This window comes from Mustela lutreola, chromosome 1 (assembly GCF_030435805.1).
Source record: "Mustela lutreola isolate mMusLut2 chromosome 1, mMusLut2.pri, whole genome shotgun sequence".
Classification (NCBI taxonomy): Eukaryota; Metazoa; Chordata; class Mammalia; order Carnivora; family Mustelidae; genus Mustela; species Mustela lutreola.
In genome coordinates, this window is record NC_081290.1 from 191,748,448 (window position 1) to 191,774,384 (window position 25,937).

Consider the following 25,937-nt stretch of genomic DNA (forward strand, 5'->3'; position numbering starts at 1 on the left):
TCTCCCTGCCCTCAGGCTTCTTCTTCTGAGGCCCTCTCCTGGGAAGTCAAAAAACCCTCCCTTGGGCAAAGTGAGTCACTTCACCTGCTGCCCTAATCCCACTCCTTCCCTCCAAGACAAGCTCCTGGACTTGTTCACCAGCTCCTTCTTAAGCAGCTGGGTCTGCCTGCTATCCCCGCATTCTCTTGGAAGGGCTCTCACCAGGGTCCCCGGTGACCGCCTAGTTGCCGAATCTCCTAGAACATTCTCAGTTCTTATCTTATTTGACTTTTCTTCCAGCCTCAGGGCTGTGTCTCGGCCTCTTGCATCAGCTCCTCTTTCTCTACCTTCTCCCCCAGGGCCTGAGCCTCATCCCTCCTGTCTCTCTACCGTCCACCCTAGGCCAGATCCAAATTGGCATCACCTCCCTGGCCCTGGGGTCTCCCAGGTCTGTGTCTTGAGCCTGGATTATTCTCTGGGGAGCCAGGCCAGTGACTGTCTCTGCTAAACATCGTGCCCCGAGCTTAACAAATATGATCCCAGACTCGTCCCCTGGGCCCGTCTCCAGAAACAGAACAGAACAGCCTTTGTCTTTACACCCCTGTGTTCTCGATGCTAGTCAATGACATCACCGTCTCCACCTAAATAGTTGAACCAGAAGCCCTTCACATCTCCTCCTACCCGCCACAGGCAGCTGCTCTGTTCGTTGCATCCCGTGAATCGTGCTCAGCTCTGCCCAATCCCTCTCCAGCCCTCACCGTCCTGCCCCTCACCCCCTGCCTCATCTCTCTTTCCCGGGCTCTTGACATCACCCCAGACTCCTCTTCCCAGCTCATCGGTCAGTTGCCGCCCCCGTCCATCTTCCATGCCATGAGTGATGGCGCTACGATGCAAATCTGATGACATCACCATCTGTTGAAGGTCCTCCTGTTGTCTCCTCCAGTTCCAGTTCCCTGGCATGACACACAAGGTCCTTCCTGCTCAGGCGGCCTTTCCTTCCAGCCTCTCCCGCCAGGTGTTTGGGCCACTGACACCGGCTGAAGCATTTAGAAGCTCTGCATGCTGGATCGCACCTCGTTTTCTGGCCTCCCTGGGAGGCTCACCGCCTGCTTCAAGGTTGTGTCTTCCATGAAGCCTGGGGCAGTATGTGGGAGGCAGTAGCCGCTGGACACCTGTGTGCAAAAGATGCATAGATCGAGGCCATCCCAACAACTTCTCTCCGCTACCCGGAAGAATCTGTGCTTCCTGCAAACTCTGTGGTTTTCCCTCTTAAACCACTATTGTCTCTAAACCCCTCCCTGCAAATGTCTTTGAGAGCCAAAGACCCACTCGTAGTTTTTTGCAATTTCCCAGCACCTGGATGGCTTACAGATGGATCATAATGGGGTTTGGTCATAACACTTAACTGTATCAGGTTGTGGCTATTTGATTTTATGGCCGTATTCTCCTCTGGACACTTTAAAAGCAGAGATACATCTTATCCTTCCTCTACGTACATAGTGCCTTGGTTAAGATAGATGCTTTAATAGGTATTTGATGAATTCATAAATAAAGGAATGATTGAGTGGATGAATGCATTGCCTGTTTCAATTACAAAGCACAAGATTAAGTGCTAAATGAATGGCACAGACTGTCCAGAAGATTCGAAGAGGCAGAATCAGGGCGGCGACCCCAGGGCGGCGACCCCAGCACCTGCCTGGGGTCCGGGCGGGAGGGAACTTGAGAATGGTGCATAATTTAGGTAGGGTTTGGATATGGGTAAAGAAAAGCGGAATGCTTTCCAGGAAGAAGAGACTACCTCGAGAAAAGAGAGGGCAAAGTAACAGGCTCCACTCAGCATTCAGCAAGGACTACCTTGATCTAGCTGAGTGGTCAAAGAATTTGATAGAATGTGAGCCTGGAAAGGTGTGTGATGCTAGATTGTGGAGGGGGTGGATGGGAGGCAGGTCAATCCACAACATGGAGAAGCTGGGTTTTCACAGTGGGGAGGCGAGGGTTGTAGTGGGAGTAGAAAGAGAGCAGGGGTTGGGGGCACATCCCTGGGTGGTCCTCGGTGACTGAGCAGGTCCAGTGGCTGGAGGGCTGGGGAGAGGGCAGAACCGCTCCGCCATGGATCGCGTGTGGGGAGGCAGAAAAAGCCCCCCCCCTCAACCCCGCCAATTCTGCGAAAAGATAATGGGTTACATTTGGGACATGGAGTTTGGAAGGGCCTCCAAGGGGATATTTCCCCTTAGCAACCAGAAGTAGGAGTCTGATGTGTGGATGGGGAAGTGGGGCTGGGGGTAGGGGATTTTGGAATTACCTATGTAGGGCTTATAGTTGAGAATGAATTCTTCAGGGAAAGTAGACAATGAAGGAAAAGTGGACTGAGGGTGAGGCTTGGGGAACACTGCCAGCCAGAGTTCTGTAAAAGGGGAAGGAGCTGGAGCTCGAAGGGGCTTGGAACAAAGGTGATCAGAATGAAAATCAGGCAAGCGTCATATCAGAGATGTTAAAACATGACAACCCAGAAAAAGCCTCCAGTCACATGTAAATCAGAGACTCAAAATCCTAAAAAAAAAAACACAGAAAGATTTGTAAGGAAGGAGAACTTTAGTGAATTCAGAGATGGTGGAGGCTCAGGATGGAGAAGATGCAGAGGAATTGGAGGCAGTAGGTATAGATCACAGAGTTTAAAATGTCTCATTGGCTGAGGGTGAGGAGAGAGGATAAGAAAACTTAGGAAAGAGCCGGAAGAATAGTAGCTTTTTTCTCATCAAAGTGTTTTTTTTTTTTAAAAATTGAGGGATCACTTCCATACGATAAACTGCCTACATTTTGAAGCATACAGTTTGAATAAGCTTTGCCGTTTGTACACTCGTTACACCATCGCCACAGTCCTGATGATGCAGTTTTCTGTCACCTAAGAAAAATGTCTTGGGGCCATTCTCATTCCTTACTTCCCCTCCTTCCTCTGCTCAGCCATCCCAGGCGATCCCCAGATCGGCAACCACCGATCTGCTTCCCATCACTACAGTCTAGTGTGTATTTTCTAGAAGAATATATACATGGAATCCTAAAGTCATGCTCTTTTTGTCTGATTTCTTAAATTCCGTTTTATTAGTGAGTAGTAGTTAGTTGTATGGGTATACCACAGCCGGTTTATTTATTCCCTGATGGGTGGTTGTTTCTGGTCTTTGACTATCACAGAGCAAGTTGCTATGAACATTTATGTATGAGTTTCTGTGTAGACTAGGTTTTCCTTTCTTTTGGATAAACACCTAGGAGTAGAATGGCTGAATCATATGGTAGGGGGAGGTTTAACTTCTTAAAAAATGACCAAACTTTTTAAAGTGATGATGCCATTTTACATTCCCACCAATTGTGTGTCAATATTCCAGTCCTTCCAGATCCTCACTGGCTTGGTGTGGTCAAGCTTTTTAATTTTAGCTATTCTAGGAGGTTGATGGCAAGATCTCATTATGGTTTTAATTTGTATTTCCCCAAGACTAATGATGTGGAGCGTATTTTCACATATTTATTTGCCACCCATGTAACTTCTTTGGTGAAGTATACATTCACATCTTTGGGACATTGCTTAAAAATTGGATCGTTTGCAGGGCACCTGGCTGGCTCAGTCAGTGGAGGGTGTAACTCTTGATCTCAGGGTTGAGAGTTCAAGCCCCATGCTGGATGTAGAGATTACTTAAAAAAAAAAAAAATCTTTAAAAATTGGATTGTTTGGTTTATTATTGAGTTTTAAGGATTCTTTGCATATTCTGGGTACAAGATCTTCAGCACATATATGCTCTTTGTATATTTCTCCCAGCCTGTGTCTTGTCTCTCTGTTCTGCTCATGGCATCTCTTGAAGAGCAGACATTTTTAATTTTGATAAAGTCCACTTTGTCAGTTTTTTTTTTTAATTTTATCGATTTTGCTCTTGGTGATATTTCTAAGAAATCTTTTCTAACTAAAAGTCACAAAGTTTTCTTCTAGAAGTTTTATAATGTTAGGTTTTACGCTTAGGTCTACGATCTGTTTTGTGTTAATTTTTATGTATGGTACAAGTTGGGGTTGACTTTTTTTTTTTTCTCAATGTATCCGACTGTTCTGGTGCAATGTGTTGAAAATATCATTTTTTAAATGCGCTTTTGTCAGAATCAGCTGGCCATGTATGGATGGATCAGAGTAGTAATTTCGAAGGAAGGAATAGAAGTTGGCATAACATCCCTCAAAAGCCAAGATGAATTTGGCTCAGACATTTACGGAGTGCTTCCTGTTGTCAGGCAGGGTGCCAGGCACTGGGGATAGAAAGATTAAAGAGGAGATGTTAAAGATGAAACTGATCATTTGGAAATAGAGTATATGTGGGGCTCTATGACTGTACATCCTTGTGGCCCTTGAGCAACGTCTGTGTTCAGAGAAAGCTTCCGGAAGGAGGGGAAGTCTGAGCTGAGGACTCGTGCCGAATGGGAGCAGTCAGTGAGCCACAGTGCAAAGGCGGAAGGAGGAGCACGAGTACAAGTGCCCAGGGACCTGACAGCGTGCGTGTGCGTGCACGCGTGTGGGTTTAGGTGGTGCTATGGTCTTTCGGTATTTCTAGAAAGTAAAGAGGGATGGGAGAGAAGCAGAACATAAGATTCGAGAGAGGGAGCCAGATCTTGTGTACCACACCAAAGAATCCCATTTATTTTGAGACCGAAAGCTAAAAGCAGGGGTTTGTGCCTTTCAGTGACCAGCAGCTGCGTGTGGGCATGACTGAGGACTGCCACGTGGTGGCTGAACGTTTGGTGGGAAAACCAGGTGAGAGGCAAGAGGTTGCTGCTGAGTAGTTGAGAGGAAAGGGCTGAATTTGGACCATGGGGCTGAGAGAGAGAAAAGGCGACAGAGCTGGGAAATAGTGAGGGGCAAAGCCAGAGCTGTTGGAGGTGAAGGATGGGGGTAAGGCCACGAGGCCTGGAGGGCCGGCGCTCTCATTAGCTAAACTTAGGAAGAACGTAGGAGGGAAGAGGGTGAGTTGGCTTTAGGTCTTAATCAATTTGAGATGCTCATCGAACATTTATGTGGAGATGTCCTCAGGCAGGTGGGCGGCAGTGATGGGTCAAGATCACTTGGGCAGCCTGTGGGAGTGAGTCAAGAGGAGGGCCATGCGCAGACCTGGGAGCTCTCCAGTGTTGCAGGGTCAGCTAGAGTCAGTAGACCTTGACAGAATGGGCAGAGAAGCAGGAGGAAAGCCCCAGGGGCTTCATGTCATGGAAGCCTCCAAACCTGAGGGTCTCAAGCAAAGGACTCCGAACTCGGGACTCCAGATGCTCAGGACTCAGGTTCAGAGGAAACCAGCAGGCAGCTACCTAGTGGTCTGGGAGCTCATGGGTTCCAAACCCAGGTGGCCATTAAGAGCTGTGGGATCTTGGCCAAGTTGCTCACCCTGCCCCTCACTCAGTTTTCTCACCCGTAAATGGGGGCAGTATGTTGCACAGTTGTGTGAGAATTACCTAACGCAATGCACGCGATGTTCTTGGAATGGCCCCTGGCAGACGGCGAACAATCATGCCGGCTAGTGATAGAATTGAAGAATCCAAGTGTCCCCTGACTTCACAACGATGATTGTTTGGGTGACTTTGTACGCACAGCACGAGTGGGCCGGTGGGGACAGAAGGCCGGGGGGGATGTGAGATGAAGTCAAGTCAGCGAGATGTAGAGCAGTCACTTGAGAAGTCTGGTTTGGTTTGAAGGGCGAGCCTGAGGGTCATACACGATCTGCACGGTCCATGTTGGGTCTCTGAGCACGTCCTCGCGAAGGGGAATAAGCTAGTCTGGGGGAGAGTTGGAAGGCCAAGGGGAGAAGGGAAGCATGGTGGGGCAGGGTGTCGGGAGAGGTGAGCTGGGTGTGGTAGGGCTCTCCTGGAATTGGGTCCCTCGTGATCTGAGCCTGTTGGAAAGGGGCGCCTAGCTGGTCCAATTGGAAGAGCATGTGATTCTTGATCGTGGGGTCATGAGTTCGAGCCCCATGTTGGGTATAGAGATTATATATGTACATAAATACATTAAAAAAAAAAGAGGTAGAAGGACAAAGTATTACAGTTCCCTGCAAGTGGCTTCATATTAACCTCTCTATGGACGAGAGAGGGAGGGGGAGCTGGGTGGTGGCTAGAGGTGAAAATCCAGGGGATGGGTCTTGTGTCCATCTCTCCTGTTCATATGTTAAAGTACTAACTCCAGCACCTCCTGAGTGAGACTGCACGTGGAGACAGTGTCTTTGAAGAGATAATTAAATTAAAATGAAGTCATCAGGGTGGGCCGTAATCCAGTATGACAGGTGTCCTCGTAAGGAGAGGAGATGAGGATACCGCTGTGCACAGAGGGAAGACCGAGTGAGACCGAGATCGCAGGGAGAGAACGGAGGAGGGAGGCCTCGGGAGAAACCAGCCCTGCCCACACCTTGATCTCTGACTCCTAGAAAATAAATTTCTGTTGTTTAAGCGCCCCTCGTCTGCCCTGCTTTGTGATGGCAGCCCCAGCAGACACAGTCTAGAATGTGAGAGGGAGCAGGCCAGGCGAGGCCAAGGGCAGAGGGCGGTCCTGCGTTGCCCCCCAGGTGAGGAGGAAGGCTGTGGGTTTGGGCTGGAGTGGCCTGCACAGTGGTGTGGCTTTCTCCAGCAGGAGGGATGACAGGGACCCACAGGAGTCCGGGATACAGAAAAGGACACGAGAGCTCAGAGGTGAGCAGGGGAAGCTGGTGCGGGTGACACTCGGGCTGGGAGTGAAGCCGGCTGCCTCCCTGGAACTCCAAGGGTCTCTTCTTGTTAGGACAGGGCTCTAACCGGCTGAGCTGCACAGCCGACAGAAGAGCAATGGAGCCTGCCTGTCAAGCCTCCCCGGGTGCCCGGGAGGACCCCAGCGGCCCTGCAACCTGGAGCACTGGTTCTGGGGGACCGCCCTCTGCCTGAGCAAACAGCGAGTGCTTCTGCACCGTGTCACGTTATTCTTTCACTCAATAACCATTCATTAAGGGCTCCTGCACGTGCGTCTGGAATTGTACAGGAACAGAGATGAATCAGCGCGGCCCTCAGCCTCAAGGAGCCGGCTGCCTCGGGGAGAAAAGACGGAGAAACAGAGAGGCATAATAAAAAAGTCAAAAGTGATTCGTGTCTAATGAAAGGTACAGAGAAATTTCTGTGGGAGTTTTAAGGAAGAGGGAATTAATTTGGGATGGGGAACCTGGGAGTTTCAAAGGAAGGAGAGATTACTCTGAGCTTTTTAGGTTCAAGCTAGTTGAAGAAAATTCTAGAGAGAGATGTAAAAGGTAAACAGCCCTCCAAGGCAGTGAGTGGTCTCTTGGGAAACCTAAGGAGAGCATTGGGCTGGGGGCATCAGGGAGGGCTTCTTGGAAGAGGTGGGTCTCAGGGGAATAAGGGACAGAGCTGGTGTCAGCAAAGGCATGGAAGAGGGAAGGCAAGCCAGCTCTTATCCTAACATGGGGATGCTGTTGCTGTGTGAGTGGAAGGGGGTGCTCCAGCTAGAAGGGCATTGGGAAGCTAGACTGCAGAGGGCCTGGCTTCATCCTAGATACTCAAATGGAACCCGCCCTTGGATAATGGGGAGGCCTGAGGACTTTGAGCAGGCGAGTGATAATCATGGCCACACTCACGGGGTGAACCAGAAAGGATTAGGGTGGGCACAGCCAGGCCTGCTAGCCCCAGGGAGGCATCCTCTCCAGAGTAGATGTAGGCCTGGGCCCAGAACATGGAGAGAGGACCTTAGGGTAGAGGTGGACACAGAGTCAAGAGGCTGCTTTTTCCTTGGCACGAGCTTTAGAACTCAGAGAGAACTGGGGGGAGGTAAAGCTATTGGCTCGTGGGAAGAAAAGCCCAATGTCAGTGGGGAGGGTCACCAGCTCCCTGGGTGCAAGAGAGGCCTGTTGAGGACCTGCGATGTACAGATCACTGTGCACAAGTCCCCACAGCTGGAAACCTGGGGAAGATCCTGCTCCCTGATCACCTGTCCCCATCTCAGCCTTGTCCTGGCTATTGCCCTAGACCTTCCCGTGTCTCCTAGCTCACTTCTCTGCAGAACAGTCCTGGGGATGGCGGCTGTGCCAGGTGCTACTGCTCCTCATTAAGCAGTGGCTGGGAGCTTGGAGCATCCTGGCCAATGCAATCACGGGGCATGTGCGACAGAGCGCCGGCCAGGAGCATCAACGGACACTCGGTCCTGAGCACACTACTCTCCACCCCAGGGGCCGCTCGTTGGGGACTGCCAAACAGCAAGGTGCTCTTGGTAACCACCTGTTGGGAACATGTTCTTCTGTTGTCCTAATGGGGCCCGAGTTGGTCCCTCACCCTTTGTGTCCACAGCCCCAGCATCTGGGTTCCTGTTACCATCCTGATTATTCTGATCCCAACACATTTGATGCCAACCAACCATCCAGTTGAGGCTGTTCCAGACAGGAGTTACCATTGTCTAAAACCCCAAATCTAAAGCCAAGTGGTACCCAGAGTGCAGAGGTTGGATGGAGTGCAGAGCCCTTCTTTGGGCCCTGTGGGGAGGGAGAGAAGAAGGAGGTACTCAGGGGACCGCCTAGGGCCCTTAATAGAAAATCCCCACTTTCCCTCTGCCACACCTGGCCATGCTCCCTCTGTCTCCAAGTATGTCTGGTGACACTCTGTGAGTTGATTCTGTGGTGTTCCGCGGCTGGCTGACGTCCTGTACATCTGGGTTTGCACTGGCACGTTATCTCTGTAGGCTCGGGCTGCCATAACAAAACGCCGCAGCCTTGCTGGCTTCGACAACAGACATTTATTTCTCGCAGTTCTGGAGGCTGGGAGTCCAAGGTCAAGGTGCCAGCAGACTCGGTTTCTGGTGAGAGGACCCTGCTTTCTGGCTTGCCTTCTCGCTGTGTCCTCACATAGTAGGAGAGAAAGAGGACTCTCTGGTGTCCCTTAGGACACCCATTCTATCCGATCAAGGGCTTACTCTTAAGACTTCGTATCACTTTAATCACCTCTTCAAGTCGCTGTCTCTAAATGTCGTTGCACTGGGGGCTAAGGTTTCGACATGTGAATGCGGAGGTGGGCGGGGGGCAATATTCAGTACATGGCACGTGTCCTCAGTGCACACTGTTCAAGAAGAGAGCACACAACCCTGAAACAGACTACTGGGTGTGCGGTGCCTCCTGTGGTTTAGGTGTGGTTGTGCCCTTTGTTACTGATGGGACAGAGGCAAGACCGGCGTCGAAAGCCTAAATGACCCCATTAAAGCATTACTGAAGTAAATCCCCTCACCCACCAGAGGGCTGAGCTCCTTCCTAGCGTGACAGGAGACATGGGCATTTTCTGAGAGATTATTTTATTACTTATTTTATTGCAAGCGATATCCTAATATTTAAAGATCATATGGTCCAAAGAGAAGAATGCCCCCTCGTCTAGAAATCTCGCGGGGCTTGGGAGCATTAGCTAGGGGAATGTCCAGAGGCCCAAGGTCCTGCCTGTTAAGTGTTTCAGAGTTGATTTGCCTTGGTTACACTTTCTTTCCTTCTGGAGGCTGCCAAGCTCATGTGCTCCACTGCGATGAATGGAACTGTGTCCTCCCAAAATTCATGTGTTGAAATCCTAGCCCCACCCCCAACCCTGCCACAGATAGCTTTGTATTACGAGGCAGGACCTTGGGGGAAGCATTCTGTTTAGGTGAGGTCATGAGGGTGATGGGGCCTTCAGGATAGGATGAATGCCCTTAGAAGATTCCAGAGAATGTTGTCCCTTTCTTTCCACCCTATGAGGACCATGTGAGAGGGCAGAGGTCCGCAAATCAGGAAGCAGGTCCATCGTCGAACCCAATTCTGCCTGCACCCTGATCTCAGGTCCCCCCACCTCCATCCAGAACTGGGAGAAATGTTTGCTGTATAAGCCATCCAGTTTATGGTATTTTGTGGCCGCAGCCTGAACTAAGACACCCCTCCCTAGTACACCCCCTTCTCAGCAGCAAATCCTGACGAAGACAAGTTTTACTAGAAGGAAGATAAGCCTTGGTTCTGGGTAGAGGGTCTGCATGAGGCCGACCTGGGGTCACCTTCCGTCTCTCCCCCTCACCAGCGCTGTGAATGTGAGCACGTCCCTTGACCTCTCTGACCATTTTCTCATCTCCAAGGGAGGATAACAGGAGGAACGCGCTCATCTCAGAGTCATTACAGAGATTAAGTGAGCCCATATCCACTCAGCACTTATGCTAATGTCACGGGATAAATGTGGGCCTGTTCACATAAAACTCAAGTGTCAGGGATTCCGTCCCTCTTTCTCATGACTTGTGTGTGATGGTTATGCCAATTCCTGACATTGCCGATGCCTCTTTTCTATGTTTTAGGGTTAGACTAATGACTTCTATGTTATTTTTAACAGCGAAACATTTTTCCCCCATATCAAGTCTCCTGTGGAACCCCAGTATCCAAAACTGATGGGTGTGGAGGTGTGCTTGTTGAAGCTGGTGGGGGCTTGGGACGGACCCCCATGTGGTCTCTCCCTCTGCTTCCTAATGGAGCCCAGGGCCCTCCAAGGAACACCATTTAAGAATTACTTTTACAGGGCCCTGCGTGGCTCAGTGGGTTAAAGCCTCTGCCTTCGGCTCAGGTCAAGATCCCAGGGTCCTGGGATCGAGCCCCGCATCGGGCTCTCTGCTCAGCGGGGAGCCTGCTTCCCTTCCTCTCTCTCTGCCTGCCTCTCTGTCTACTTGTGATCTCTGTCAAATAAATAAAAAATCTTAAAAAAAAAATCACTTCTACAGGCTGCCCTACTTCCTTTCTCTTCCCAGAGTCTTCCTCCTGGGACATCGTAGCACAATATTTTAGGTGTCTGCTTCCCACGGAATCTTGTCATCCTGGTCTCACTTTCCTGAGGTTACTTGGGTAGTTACTTTGGGTGTCCTTAGTCTCATCAATCACACATGTGTAGCTCTTTGGGCCGCTCTTACAGGTGGTGATCACTCCAGGTGTGTGAGGATTTTGCTGCGTAATTCCCAGAAGCCCACTTGAATGGCAGGTCTTGGGATATGCCTCTGTTATCCAACGTGTGGCCCAACCGATGTCAGTGAAATGGGACTTTTATCATCCAGCAAGGCTGTGCATATAAACACATCCACACAACACGGGGGGAGAAAGGCTTTGTAATATTCTGTGTCCCGGATTTCGGGTTGGAAAATGGGTCACAGTAGGTGTGGGAGAGGTGTACAGAAAAGACAGCGTGGGACCTGGGTCTCTTCTGTCCACGCCAGCCGCAAAGATTTCACATGTCGGCGAAACCCATTTGGATCGATACCCCATGTCGCTCTTCTGAGCCTTCAACCTCTGAAAGATAAGCTTGATATTTCTTCTTCTTTTTTTTCTGTAAGAGCTTTATTAAAGTGTAATTCATATGCCACACGATTCACCCATTTAAGACATACAACTCAGTGGTTTTTAGTGTATTCACAGAGTCGGCACCCCCAAAAGAACCACTGTGTACGCATTAGTAGTCACCCTCCCATTTGTCTCAGTTTTCCCACCACTGCCACTAGGCAACCACTGATCTACTTTCTATCTCCGTGGATTTGCCTTACTGGAAATTTCTTACCAATGGGATCATCCCGTGTTTTTTTGCGTCCGGCTTCTTTCACTTAACATCACGTTTTCAAGGTTCATCCGTGTGGTGGCCCGTGTGAGTCCTTCGTTCTTTTGTCTTGTTGAACACTGTCCCATTGTATGGACACACCACATTGGTCTTATTCATTCATGGTGACGGGCACTTGGATTTTCCAAACTTTTGAATTGTTACACAGAGTACTGTGACGAGCATATATGCACAAGTTTTTGTAGAGATCTGCAGAGATTTGCAGTCTTGTGACTTCCTCTACCAAGAGAACGAAGCCTACCCAGAGCTAGGTTTGTTGAGCCTTTTGGGTACTGTGCCAAGCACCTCACGCAGACTTTCAGGTTATCTTCACGATGGCCCAAGGAGTGGGCTCTCTCCCCATTCTACAAGCGAGGGAACGGGTCTCAGAGCTGCTGCGGGGTGGACCTGGGATCTGAACACAGGTCTCTAGGCTTCCAGAACTCTTACCTTTAATGCTGCTTCTGGAAGATGGGCAGCTCGTGGAACTAAATGACTCCAACCATTCATTTCAAGTTACACCAGTCAAATGCATGTGATGTGTCGCTTACAGACATTATCTTACTGAATCCTCACACCACCAAGGCCCTGAGGTTGTCTTCCTACTCTTCATGCTCAGGGAGGAAAAGAAGTTCCGAGACCCTGCCTGGCCCACCAGCCGACATGGTTCCTCAGCGTCCGAGCCTGGAGAGCTGGCGTGCGGCCGAATGTGCCACGACTCCCCCTGTCGTGCCTGGTCTCCTTTCCCCGTCTCCTGTCTCAGGGAGAGTCCTGCACATGCCCAGAATACCATTTTCCAAGGACGGCCCCTGTGTCCCTTCCTTTGCACGTGTGTGCCTGTGTGTGCGTGTCGGCGTACCTCCAAGCATGTCACCACATCTGGGTCTGGTACACATAGACCCCGGTGGCCTGCTGTGACATCTCGGGGTTTCTGAGGTGGATAGGAGCATTGGAATTCATGGCCGCGCATGGCTACGAACCAAGACCCTCAGCATGTGGAGGACTTGCTTTTGGACTAGTTCCAAGAACGGCACGGAGGCGGAGGGGAGGGGAGGCGGGGAGATGCCTGGCAGAGGTGGCAGTGGGGGGGGGAGAGGAGAGACTGAAGAAAGAGGAGGTAACAGGAGAGGGTACCAACTGTCTCCGTGTGGTTGCCTGCCCACAGCTGCTATCTTGGATGACCCCATGGAGTGCAGCAGAGGGGAGCGGCTCTCCATCACCCTGGCCAAGAACCGCATCAACCGCGCTCCTGAGAGGCTGGGCAAGGCCAAGGTCGAAGTGGACATCTTTGAGCTTCTCAGAGACAGCGAGTACGAGACTGCAGAAACCAGTACGTAGAATGAGCAGGGCTGCCCTCTGCTTTCCCTGCTAGCAAGAGGGGTGAGGTAGTGGGAGCTACACCCGTCCCCAGGCCTGTGGTTAGAGATTTTCTGGACAGGGGCAGAAACATGCACCAGCAGGCCCCGAAGGGCACAGTCTGGGGGAGATCCCCAGTTGTTGTTGCCAAGTGTGTGTGGAGTAGAATTAAGACAGGATGCTCATTCATTCATTCATTCATTCACACACTCATTCATTCCTTCATCTATGGATTCATTCATCTCCTGGATGTATTATACACAAACCCCTGAATGAAACCTTGTGCGTGATTAAGAAGAGGGATGTAGCCAGCTTGGGGGAGGTCACTTAGTCAACGCACATCTGATCACCTATCTTGCTTATTTGTGTGGAGGGCAGCACTGTGGGACTTGGGATGGAGTTTGACCGCTCTGTGGGTAACCTTGGACAAATTACATATCCCTGTTTAACCTCAATCTCTTCATCTGCAAAATGGGAATGCTAGGCTCTCTTTTGCCAATCTTATAGGTTGTTGTGGGGTTTAAAGGATGCGAAATATAGCAAAATCTTCTGTCAGTTGCAGGGGTTTACAGACATATACAGTAGGGCACTCAGATCCCACGTGTGGAGCCCCTACCATGTGCAGGGTACTGCTTTTAATTCTACCAACACAAGAGTTAAGTGTTCTTGTCCCCACCTTCACAAAGAAAGCTGAAGCTCAAAGACGATAAATAACTTGCCCATCCACAGAGAGAGTCAAGGGCTGAGCCGGTGCTGAACCCTGGAGTCCTGAGCTCATGCTGCAAGGACGCACCGAGGCCACCATGACCTCCCTGGAATTCCCTGGTGTGTTGCTGGCTTCACCTTGACAACTTTCCAGGCTGAGCTTCCCCAGTCAGTGGGCCGGTGACTCAGAGCCGAGCTGGCCATGAACAACCCCGGTGCAGAAGGAGGGAGAGGAGCTCCTCAGCCTGGAGAGGCGATAGGTCTCTTTCCTAAGATTCCGCCCCATCTCCTCCCTTTGTCATGCATTTTAACCTCAATGGCAAAAACAGACAAAAAGACAAACAACTTGCTCAGGTATATATTGAGACAGCTGGTCTTCTGGGGCAGGAGAGGAGGATTCAGCAGTGCTCTGATCTCACATTAGTGCTGTGAGAGAAGAGACACACCCCACCGGCCCAAGTGCAGTAGGTAGGGTGTCCTGTGGATCCAGACAGAGCAGGAAGGGAGGAAGACAGCAGCCCTGTCTCTGCCTTGGGGACAGTGCAGAGAACAAGGTAGACACAGAGGCTGCTGTCCACTGGCTCGCAGTCTCTCCCCTGTGTGTGCATCAGCGGCAGCTTCCGTTAGCATCTCTTGGTTTGCATTTCCAAGGTAGAGGATCTGCTGGGTCCAGCTCATCTTGCATGGCCGATCTCACCAGTCACAGGTGTTGGCCAGACAGGCCTAATAGCTATGAGCATCCAGGCTTAGGGACCAAGGATGGGTTCCTGCCCTACAGAACAGGACTGGTGAGACCAGACGGATCAGTGGACACAGTTTCGTCCCAATGGGGGAATGGAGGCAGAACAGGTGCCTGAAATAGCCACACACTTATTCAGTCAATCAGGTAATACATATGTAGTGAACACCAGCTATACTCTGTTCTAGGCCTGGGGGATTCAGCAAGGAGCTGGTAGAAATCCTCGCTGGCAGAGAGATGAAATTCTAGCACAATGGAAGTAAGATTCCAATTTCTCTGCATCTTCTGAATGAGATCAGAAATACCAGCGATGACAACTTGTGAATCTCCTCGTCTGATCTGTGGTGGTTCCTTGTCCAGAAGGACAGGTCTCTGACAAGGGGCCAGATTCCTAGATAGTGCTGTAGAGTGTTCTTCCAGAAGCCAGCTCCGAGCCCCTTCCTTCTCTTGGGTTCTTCGGGGTTTCCCTGGTGGAGCAGAGAGCACAGATCGTGCACTGGGATTGGAGGTCTTTACCACATGTAAATTTCCTCTCCCGGTGACCCAGGCAGCCTGGCTTCTTAAAGTCAATACTTCTAAAATATTAAGCCAGATGAATCAGGGGAATAAAAGAAACTGATATTTTTATTCCACGTTCGAGAGCTTTGGGGCATCTTTTTCATGCCCTTCTTTTAGGCGCCAAGTATTTTTATGAGCTCGTAACCCTTGGTTCAGCTTTTACATCTCAATGTGTTTGAGGCATGATTAGCATTTGTTAGAAACAGGGCTTCTGGATCTTTCTACCCCAAAGGCCTTTCATCTGAAGCCAGAGCTGTTCCCCCACAATGGATTTTAAATACCACCCAGATAGTTCACAGGAAGGTTCCAGCCCAGCCATTTCCCTCCCAAAATAAGGGAGAGAACGGGCAAGTGCTATTGGCTGAAGCCAGGCGGGGACTGGACTTCTCAGTGGCAGTGTTGGGGGAAGGAGAAAGGAGGGAGACGGGGTCCCTGGATCAGGGAGGGACAATAGCTCTACGATGCCTGCTTTGGGGCATCTGTGTTACAAAGAGCAAAAACATGGATTTTAGGATCAGACTGGCCATCTTTAAACCCTAGCTCTACGATTTACTAGCTATGGGACAGTGGACAAGACGCCGACCCTTTTGTACTACAGTTTCCACGCTGATAAGATGAGGGTAATGGTGACACCTCTTACTGGGGTCTTCTGGAGCACACCACAGGACAACAGCGAGGCGCCTTGCTTCAGGCGTGGGACTGGCATTCTGTAGGCAGCTGCTGTGGACTTGGCTGTTGGCTCCCCCCGCCTCCTCTGAGCAGGCTTCCTCCCCCGCATCTGCCTCTCTCCTCTGTTCAAAGTTCAGCCTTCCGTACACAGCAGCCCTGTCTGCCTCCCAGCTCTCCCCACGTGGCCTGTCTTCATGTCAGCTCCCCTCCTGAGGTGGGAGAGGACATCGTAACTGGACATCCCCTTTCTCTTTCCAGTTCTCAGGGCTTGATGCCTCTGACAGCGTCGAGCCTTTGGGCAGTGCCGTGGGCCACCCAAAGCCAGCTGCTGCTCTGTATCTGGGGCTGTGTTTTCCCCAGGTTAGGGGCCCAGGGCTAATTTGCATTATTAACTTCAAAGGATCTGAGTCAGTCTGGGCTCCTGAACAGCGACCCCAACCTCACACCTGTCACCCCAGGCCAGGTACTCTGCTTCCAGCGGACCAAGGAGACCCTGGCGGTGATGTTCTTGGTTGTGGAGAGCTGAGGCGCTGCTCTAAGTTGGGATGGTAACATACCAGCAATGGGCAGTGGTACCTCCTTGCAACAATGGGTGAATTTGCAAAAGCTCTGTACGAATCGTGCTGTCATGATTCATGTTCGGGGAGGGAATATCAGTCGAGGGGAACAATGACTATTTCAAGAATCCAAGACAGCTAAGTGTAAAGCAACTGAAGACGCCGGCGTCCCGAGTTCCACCTCCTCATCTGATGATTCAGAACAAGGCTGGGAGGTGGGAAGTACCAGACGGGGTGTCATTAATAACAGCCCCGGACACCGGAAAGTTACAAGTACAAAATCACCTCCTACTGTATCTTGTTCACTTAGATGTTCATATAGTGGGTTTGTGTAAAGCGGGGGTCCTCCGTAAAGCTTCCTCAAACCCGAGACCGGGTCCCTGCACCTCCCTGCTCCTCTCACCATCGGCTCAGGCTTCTTGATGTCTGACTTCCTGACTCTCTCCTGACTCTCCGGCCGACCTGAAATAAGAGGGATGAACAACACCCATGAGGTCATCCCCTTCCTGCCTGGCCCTTTCCCTCCCAGCGACTGTATCTTATCTCCACTACAGCCTTTCTCTGCAGGGAGGGTCCCGCGGGCCCTGCCCCCTCTCTGTCCCCTAGATCAGTGTGTCTCCCGCGGCTGCGGCTGCCGTATTGGACTTAACGGAGTGCCCACTCCCTTATCATCCAAACACCCGGAGGCACCTGCTCCTGCCAAAGCCAGTTTGAAGTTTAATTTACTGCAGAGCTAGAAGCGGGGGCCTCTGTGTCAACCGCTTGCCTCTGCCGAGGTTTGTCTCTGTGAGGCCAAGCGTGCTATCAGCTGTCCACACGGCTTCCCCTGGAAACTCCAAGAACGCGCGGGTTATCCGGCCCCACGTGGCCTCTGGGTGCCTGGAGAGGAACCCGGCGTGTGGAGCTCTGGCTGCAAGCTTCCTCCTCCCGCATGAGCTCCCCGAGCTTCTCACAGGCTCCGTGGCTGTGACCTCGGGTGGTCGGGAGCCACCTCTAGTACGAGAGGGTGAGCATCCCCCTGTCAGTTCAATAGAAAAGTCCAAGGCAGCATAAAGGGAGACGGTGAGAAGTCGCAAGAGAAAGTCACATGCGTAGTGATGAGTCACTCAACAAATATTCCTTGCTCCCCACTCTCTGAGCTCCCCACATCACGCATGCACAGTATGGACTCAGAAACACATTGGAATGCAGTGCTTAGAAATCGTCTTGTCCAACCACCTCATGGTTGGGGGTCAGATGGGGAAACTGAGGCTCATAGCCTTTAGCAGGAGGCGGTTAAAACCCAAACATCCGAAAAGTGACATAAAGTTAAGGAGCTCTGCTGTGTGGTTCAGACATGGGCAGAGCACGGTGGGAAATAGGGCTGAGGTATAGCCGGTGGTCAGGTAAAGCCTCTGGGGGGGACCGTAGAATGTTTAGTGGGTGGAGAGCAGGGAAGCAGGGTCTCAGGGCAGGAAGCCACAGTGTCTTGGGACACAGTGACAGATGGGCGTGGCTGGAGCAGAGAGGTTCTGTGGGGTGGTGGGGAAGCCCAGGTTAGCAGTGTAGACCGGGACCAGGTTCTGGAGTTGGACACACCAGGATCCTAATCCTGGCTCTACCAGCACCTCGGGCTTACCTTCTGTGCCTCGCATTTGAGAATAATAATAGTTCTTTCTTTAAGAGGTTTTAATTTTTTTTTTTTAAGATTTTATTTATTTGAGAGAGTGAAAGAGAGAACATGAGCAGGGGGAGGGTCAGAGGGAAAAGGAGAAGCAGGCTCCCTGCTGAGCGTGGAGCCCTGGGGCTCAGGCTCTATCCCAGAACCCCAGGACCCTGGGATCACGACCTGAGCCGAAGGCAGGTGCTTAACCGACCGGTGCTTAACCAGGAAGCCTGGTTTTCTGAGGATTAAATGAGATGAGGCACTTGTAAGACTTGGAGTGGTGCCGGATATAGGGTGAACTCTTGATAAATTTTACACAGTAGCAGTAGTAGCAGAGGAATTCTTTTTTTTTTTTTTTAAAGATTTTATTTATTTATTTGACAGACAGAGATCACAAGTAGGCAGAGAGGCAGGCAGAGAGAGAGAGAGAGAAAGAGGGAAGCAGGCTTCCTGCGGAGCAGAGAGCCCGATGTGGGGCTCGATCCCAGGACCCTGAGATCATGACCCGAGCCGAAGGCAGCAGCCCAAACCACTGAGCCACCCAGGCGCCCCTAGCAGAGGAATTCTTACAGTGAATCCTCCTCTCGGGATGATTACAAGGCTTCAGGGAGCTAGTGTGTCTACCAGCCTGGTGCCTGGTGCCCGGGACGCCCCAGTACATGCTCTCATGGTGGTCTGCGACCAGGCTGAGGGCTTGGAAGAGAATATCATTAGTGACGGGGGGTTGATGGCAGTTGGTGCTCTCTGACCAGGGAGAACCCCACCACGGGGCATGAAGGGGCAGAGGTCTCACATTCTCTCTCTCCTGTGTCCCCTTTCTCAGCTCGGGGATCAGCAAACCCCCCCCCCCCCCATTCAGCCCACTGTCTGCTCTCTGGTGGGGTTTGAGAATGGACCACACTCCCACAGGCTCTGGTTCAGGTGAGGATACAGTTCTTCCAGGTGGATCGAGGTGATGGGAAGGATGCTGGGTTCTCCCAGCCCCCTCTGGCCCACCTCATTTTCAGCCCCCATTGGCGAGCCCTGTCCCCCACGGGGTCTCAGGGAGCTCTGAGTAGCTCCCTGGAAGTGCCCTGCCCCCCCCCCCACCCAGGAGGCCCCTCCTGCCCTACAGGGTCTGGAATCTGTGGTGCCCATGGTTAACCCCTCTGTACTCTCTGCATCACAACCAGACCCTTCCTCTCCCTGGGAAGAATCAGAGAAGGACTTGGGATCCAGGCTGGAGCTGGTATCTTGAGGGGAAGAAATTCACCCCCCCCTTATCACACCCCATTGTGGTCTTTTATTCCAGCACCTTCTCTGACCCTTGTCTTCTAGTGCCTCCGGTGGCTGGGAAACTTTGTTGCCATGGCAATGTCACTCATGTCTCCCCATTCCCTCTCTTTCGGGCTCCTGGGGAGGCAGAGATAGAATGTGTCCCCCCCCACTCCTGTCCCTCCCACAAACTGCTCAGGGCCCTCACGCAGATGTCTGGATCCCTGAAGTTTCAGAGCCGAGGCCCTTCATAAACAGTTTCCATTCGTGTTGAGCAGAGCAAACCTCATAGGGAACGAGAGAGTGATTCCCAGACCCCAGGAAATCCTCGGGCCATGGGGATTGGATCATAGTGGATCATTTCAATTCAGTTGAGCAAACATCTGTTGAGCAATTCCTTTTTGCCAGAGTGGAATAGATGCGACCCGAGCCCTCAAGGAGTTCCCAGTCCGGTGTGGGAGATGGGAGATGGACACTGAGAACAGAAGGCACATGTCCAGAAAGCTGCAAGGCTAGATGTTTTTAGAATCCAGAACTCTCCATATATTGGGAAAGTCATGAGGTGCATACACCATATCTTAAGTAACATCTCCAGGTGGGGCCTGGGGCAGAACCCCCCCCAGCATACCTGTATTCAAATATTCACATACTATAAATAGCCTCACATCTGTTTAATAGATCAGATTTGCCACCAAATGAACTTGATGAAAATCATCGAGCTTCAGAGCCTTTTGGATTTTTGGAAATGGGAGTAAGAGATTTTAGCCTTCTATAAGAATTTATTTTTAGGAGAAGCTTCTCTCTATTGAAGCACAACATAATGAGCCAGCTTGGGGTGGAAGCTGGCCAAGAATTCAGAGAACAGGGAAGCTGATGGGCCTCAACAGCGCCAGCATAGGGCTGACTCAGAGCCACAGAGAGATGTGCATAGAAGGGGGAGGAGGGTTCTTCTTACGTAGGGGCAAGATCTGAGTTGGGCACTGGAGGATCAATAGGAGTTTTCCAAGTGAGAGGGTAAAAGAGGGCCTAGACCATGGTCTGGGGGTGCTAATGGTGCTAATGGACTCCTTCTCATAAAAGTGCTTCTATTCTTTTTTTTAAGATTTATTTATTTATTTGAGAGAGAGAGAAAGCACATGCTCAGGCAAGGGGAGGGGCAAGAGGAGAGGGAGAGAATCTCAGGCAGACTCCCTGAGATCATGGCCTGAGCCAAAACCAAGAGTCGGCCACTCACACGACTGAGCCACCCAGGTCCCCCACAGAAAAGTGTTTTAAAATGAGTAAAATAAAATAGGATGACCAAGGAAACCAGTTACATGAAAATACGGTTAAAATATTTTTCTAATGATATATAAATAAATGTGCTTCTTTATTAATGTATTAAATAGCCAAGCCTAGCAACAGGTCCAACGGCTAGCCTGATTTTGAAATAATAAAACGATCTCCTAAGATTATCTCTAGCACTGCAGGGTGGCAGGAAAGCATTTGTGATGTTTGCTGGCGACAAAGTCAGAGGTGCTGGTAACTTACCGTGGTTTATTTCCTATGTTCAAAATGGAAGGAAATGGCAGAGTTCAGTTAGGAGAAAAAAGAGTGATGTCATTTTTCTCCCCCCTCCAAAGTGCTCACAGGCCACTGACTTCTACCCCCAGATCTGAGGCAGCAGATTAAGAATCCCTGGTTGGGTCAGGGAGAGCTACCGGGGAACAGGCTCGAGAAGGAAAGTAGGAAGGAGCCGGGCGAAGGAGCCAGAAGCAAAATGGGAGAAAGTTCTGGAAAGGTAGTATCTTGAGGAGATCCCATACATTTGGATTTTACTTGCTTCTCAGAAGAAATTTTTCTTATGACAAGTTATGAAAGGAATACATGTGCATTATAAAAAGTAAAGGGGAAGAAAAGGGAGAAGAAAGTCATTCCGAGTCAGCAGTCCCCATGAACGTCCAGCCTCATGAGCCATGGGAGGCTGCACAGTACCGGGCTTAGCGTGCTGACCCCGGGCCCAGGGACTGAGGGTGGGAATCCTGACTCTGACCTTCAACCTTTTTGTCCTATTTTCTCGTCCATAAAAGGAAGTAATAGTTCCAACCTCATCAGGTCGTTCTAAGAACTAAGTAAGTCCATTTGTACGAAGTGCTTAGAATGGGCCATAATTAGCATTCAGGAAATGTGGGCTTTTGTAATATCTTCTAGTCATTCCTGAGCTCATAACTGGTTTTTGTATTTACTTCATTGCAGCGTTCCTATCTCTCTACATATAATTTTATACCCTGCTTCTTTCTTTTCATATTATTTCATAAATATTTTAATACTGTTATAAACCGCTCATAAGCATTTTAAACACCTAAGCAGTATTTCATGTGGGTATATGACCCACACTTTAGGTAAGTATTCCCTTAGGATTGGACCCTTAGATTATTTCCAATTTCCCACGGAAAACGTGGAGCAGGCTTCTGTGTGGTTCACCTGCTGTTTATCGAGCACGTAACCCCAAGTCAGGCCCTCTGCTAGGTATAGAGAACACAGATGTAAGTAGGACCAGCTGCCCTACAGCTACCACACACCTATGTTTTGGGTTTACAGTTTGTCTCATAGTCTGGAGAACGCATGGGAAGTGAAGAATTCTGGAGACGAGAGAAACCCCTTAGGAGGCAGGTGGCAAAAGGGGACGGACTTAGGACAGTCACAATGGGCATGGAAAGGAGGGGACGGTGGGCAAGCAGTTTGGGGGGTCAGAACCCAGCCGCCGGTGGGGTACAGTGTGTGGGTTCAGTGAGAGAAGCCAGGGGAAAGTCACAGGGGACTTCCGCTGGGAGCTTATGGAGCTAAGGGGGGTGGCGTGCAGTGATTCAAGGCTTTGTTGCCTAATCTCTGAGTTCAAGCCCAGCTCTGGCCTGTATTACCTGTGACCTTGAGCAAATTCTGTCAATGTTCTAAACCTCCATTTCCACATCTGTAAAGAGGGGAAATACTGAATCTTCTTCCTAGAAGCATGACTGTCAAATCAGATTTTAAGTACCTGGCTCACGTGTTGCATGGGCATAAGAACGCTGTGTAGCATGTCAATGTCGTTCTAAGCACTTCAGGTCTATCAATTCGCTTTAATTCCCCCACCACCCCTACTGTTAGAATTGCCGTTCTAATGACGGGGGAGCAGTCCAGAGAGGTTTGGTAGCTTGCTCAGGGCCTCACAGCAAGAAATGACAGAGCCAGAACTCAAACCCATGCAGTCTTGTGTCAGAGTCCACGCTCTAAATGACTGTGTTTTCTCTCTCTCTGCCGTGGATGTGATGAGTCCCTGTGGCAATGTCCGGCAGGTGTTTGGAACGAGACTCTGTAACCCAGAACATAGGTCAGAGTGCAGGATCACCTGGGCAGGGACAAGAGTGGAGGTTAAGGCAAGGGTGACGTTGCCAAGGAGAGGGAGGCACGGATTGAACCTGGATTTAGCAGGTGGAGAAGGGAGAGGAGCTGACAAAGGCAGTGAGGAAGACTGACCAGAGACGCAGGCAAGAACCAGGGCTGGCTGGTGTTAGGAAATTCAAAGGAGCAAGGCCATCATCAGAAATGATATAAATGCTGTAAAGAGTAGGGTGAGAACCACCAAGAAGTCCCTGATGACCTTGGGAAACAGATTCAGTAGAAAGAAATGGGGTGGGGACCTGCATTGGAGGGGTGGGAAGGGGTGCATGAAGCGAGCCGCGGGGACACTGGCTCTGACCTGTGTGGGGCGCGTGACTTGGGAGGAGTCACTGGACAACCCTTGGATGCTCTTTCCTTGTTGGTAAAATCAGGAGCTAAGATCCAGCCATGAAGCTGTTGTCGCCTGACGGCTGATGACTAAGAACGTCTAGCAGGCAGTAGGAGCAAAGCTGGCTGAGATCATGTGGGTTAACTTACAGGGAAAGTGCTTGAACCGGGCAGAGCCCTCTTCGGAGATGGGCCTGTTCACCGTGGCTTTGTCACTGGGAATGGCTCTGACACAGTAGGGATGAGTCCCCTCCAGCACCCAGCCTCTCTCGAGATCTGTGGCATGGCAGGATCCATGCCCGAGCCTCAGGCTGGGAAAAGAGCTTGTAGATCTGCGGTTTTTGTGGTAAACACTAGGGTTTGGACTCTGAGGCGCTCCCCACCGCCTGTACCCCATGAGGGAGATTGCCTGGCCATGTGGGCCAATGGTGAGGACCATACCCTAGGAGAAAGAGCAGGGGTGGCTTTGCAGCCGACTCAGCGAGGAAACTTGCACTGATCCCTTAACCTCAGTTTACTGACCTGGGAAATGGCTCGGCCTTACTCTTGACATGAGTAGGAAGAAAATGTGTCCAGAGACAAGCTTTGAGTTTTGCAGGGAGGAATGCCTTATAGCATGTCAGGGAAAGTCAGTGTACATCCCCTGGGGGCAACTCTTGGGTTCTGGTATCACAATGTATGTCCTGAGAATTATGACAGATTCTGTATGTCAGAACTTCCGACTTCTTCTCTCGTCCCTCCTTTCTTGGTCGCTAGTGTTTACAAATGTGAGATTCTCTTCTCCTCTCCTGACCACACAGCCTATCTGTCCACTCATTCATCCAATGAATATGGGCTGGGCACCTAAAAAAAAAACGTGTGCTGGCCACTGAGGAGGTGAGGAGTGGGTGTTCAGAGAGATGGATGGCTCAGCTCCTGCCCTGACGGGGTTTGAAATCTGGTGGGAGCTGAAAGTCACCTAAGCAATAAGCTGAAACAGACACGTTTGCCAGTGTCTTAGTTCAGAGGGACAGACCAGGGGCCTCGGGAGCCCAGGGGGAAGATTAATTCCACATAGAGGAGCCAGGGAAGGTGTGAGCAGGAGACATTTGAGGTGCTCTTTGACAGGAGAATGTCCAGTGTAGAGGAAGGAAGGGCTCCTTCTCCACGGGGAAGCCCCAGAGTCAGGGAAGCAGGTGCACCAGGCCGGGGTCTAGGAGAACGGGAGTGACAGAGGCGGTATTGAGACAGGAGACCCCCTCCTTGCCGCTCACTCTCTTTTTCTGCCTCTCCTTTTCTTTTTCTTATGTCTCCCCTACTCCCTTTGGCTTTAGCGGAGTCTGACTTCTCCTCTCTTGTCTGCGTCCTCCTGCCCTCCCTTTGCACCCCTGCTTGTCTGCCTTTCTCCCTCCCCTTCCTCTTTACATTTGCTAGGCTAACAGATTGCACGGCGGGTGACTGTTCCGTGAACGGGGCCCTGCACCCCTGTGGCAGCCGTGCCTCGCTGTGCCTCCCAGGACCCACCCTGCCGGATGGAGTCTGCAGGTTCCCGCCATTAGCCTCTGTCCTTCAGTGACAGCCAAGACAATTTATACTCCCTGTTGGCTGTGGCCGTATGTTGTCATAACCTGGGCCATTTCCTCATTTAATACCGTCCATAAACTCCAATAAACCTGTCCCGGAGTCCCTTAGTCCAGAAAAGGAGAGGCACGGGGTTTGGAAGGATGGGAAGGTGGGAGGGGGAGACGTGGAGGCGGGGCTTAAGGTGAGGGTCCAACAGGTGAAGGTTGGACTTGAACCTGACACCCAAGCAGGGCACCTGGCCCCTGTCCCACCTGATGAGTGCCTTGTTTCCTTTCCCGCTGTCCACGCTCTGTCCCGTTGCTGGTTGCAGTGTGTCAGATCCTCCCCAAGGGGGTGGTCGCTGTCCTGGGACCCTCGTCCAGCCCAGCTTCCAGCTCCATCATCAGCAACATCTGCGGGGAGAAGGAGGTGAGTGCCCTATGGGGGTGGGGGGCCATGGGCAGGCTGGCAGCCTATGCCTCGGGCCCCAAAGTATCACGGATTCTCAAGGTCTAGAAGAGCCCATTTGGGCCTGGTAGGTGTTACCAATAACAACAACAACCAAACATTGAAAAAAAATAGTCCTTTGTTGGACACTTTCTTTTCTAACAGAATTTTCTTTCTTTGTTTTTTTAAGACTTTATTTATTTATTTGATAGAAAGAGAGATATCACAAGTGGGCAGAGAGGCAGGCAGAGAGAGGGGGGGAAGCAGGCTCCCCGCTGAGCAGAGAGCCTGATGCAGGGCTCGATCCCAGGACCCTGAGATCATGACCTGAGCCAAAGGCAGAGGCTTAAACCACTGAGCCACCCAGGCACCCTTGTAATAGGATTTTCAAACCTCAAAGACCTCTGGGTCTTTGAGTCCCCAGAGGGCCCCTTGGTTGTGGTGGGGAGAGGGGAGAGGCTGTGGGGGGTAGTGGTCCAGGGGCCACCAAGAGGGCGGGAGTCTGAGCTCCCCAGGAAGTTTTGAGACTATTTGTTTTGACACTGGGATTCTGGCAAAGAATGCCTTTGGGACTGCTACATCTTATTGCTAAAATAAAGTTGGAAACCTCTGTCTTATAAATTCTCTAGAATCTTCTTCCCCATTCACCAATTTCCGTGTTTACTTCTTCAGTCAGAGAAATCTTCCTCAGGTGTCCCCTCGGCCTGGAGCCTCTCTAGCGTCCGTGTGGAGCTCGTTTCCTCTGGCTCCAGTTCCGTGGGGGATAAAGACAGTCGGGGATGAGTTTCTGAGTAATAGCCTGCTCCCCGGTCCATCAGCTCTCTCCTTCCTCTTCCCCTGGAGAAAACAAACTCAGAAGTTTGTTTGTTGTTTAGCTCAGTGCTGGAATCCTTCCTGCCTTCTAGCTTCTATCCGTCTTCCCCTTCACAGAAATCCCCGGGTTACAGTGGCAGAGTGTCCCTACAGGCTCTCTCTGGCCTCAAGGGCCTTCTAGCTGGGTCTCTCGAGGACAGATGGAGCTTGGTGGTGGGGGCGAGAGGTCAGGAGCCAGGGAGGAGGGCGGGCAGAGGGCCTGGGAAAGGAAGGACCAAGCTTGCACCTGTTCTGGAGCCTGGAGGCTCAG

General features: G+C 51.0%; 1 protein-coding gene across 5 annotated transcripts in view; it reads left to right on the top strand.

Annotated features, from left to right (window-relative positions):
- GRIK4 (glutamate ionotropic receptor kainate type subunit 4) overlaps window positions 1-25,937 on the top strand; it is a 411,978-nt gene that overhangs the window by 227,398 nt on the left and 158,643 nt on the right. For 3 of the 5 annotated variants that reach the window (XM_059183457.1, XM_059183459.1, XM_059183458.1), the window contains exons 4-5: window positions 12,761-12,925; window positions 24,699-24,796. In XM_059183457.1, the coding sequence (XP_059039440.1) occupies window positions 12,761-12,925; window positions 24,699-24,796 (263 nt within the window). The remainder of the gene's footprint in view (window positions 1-12,760; window positions 12,926-24,698; window positions 24,797-25,937) is intronic. The other 2 variants (XM_059183460.1, XM_059183461.1) reach the window with 2 other exon arrangements.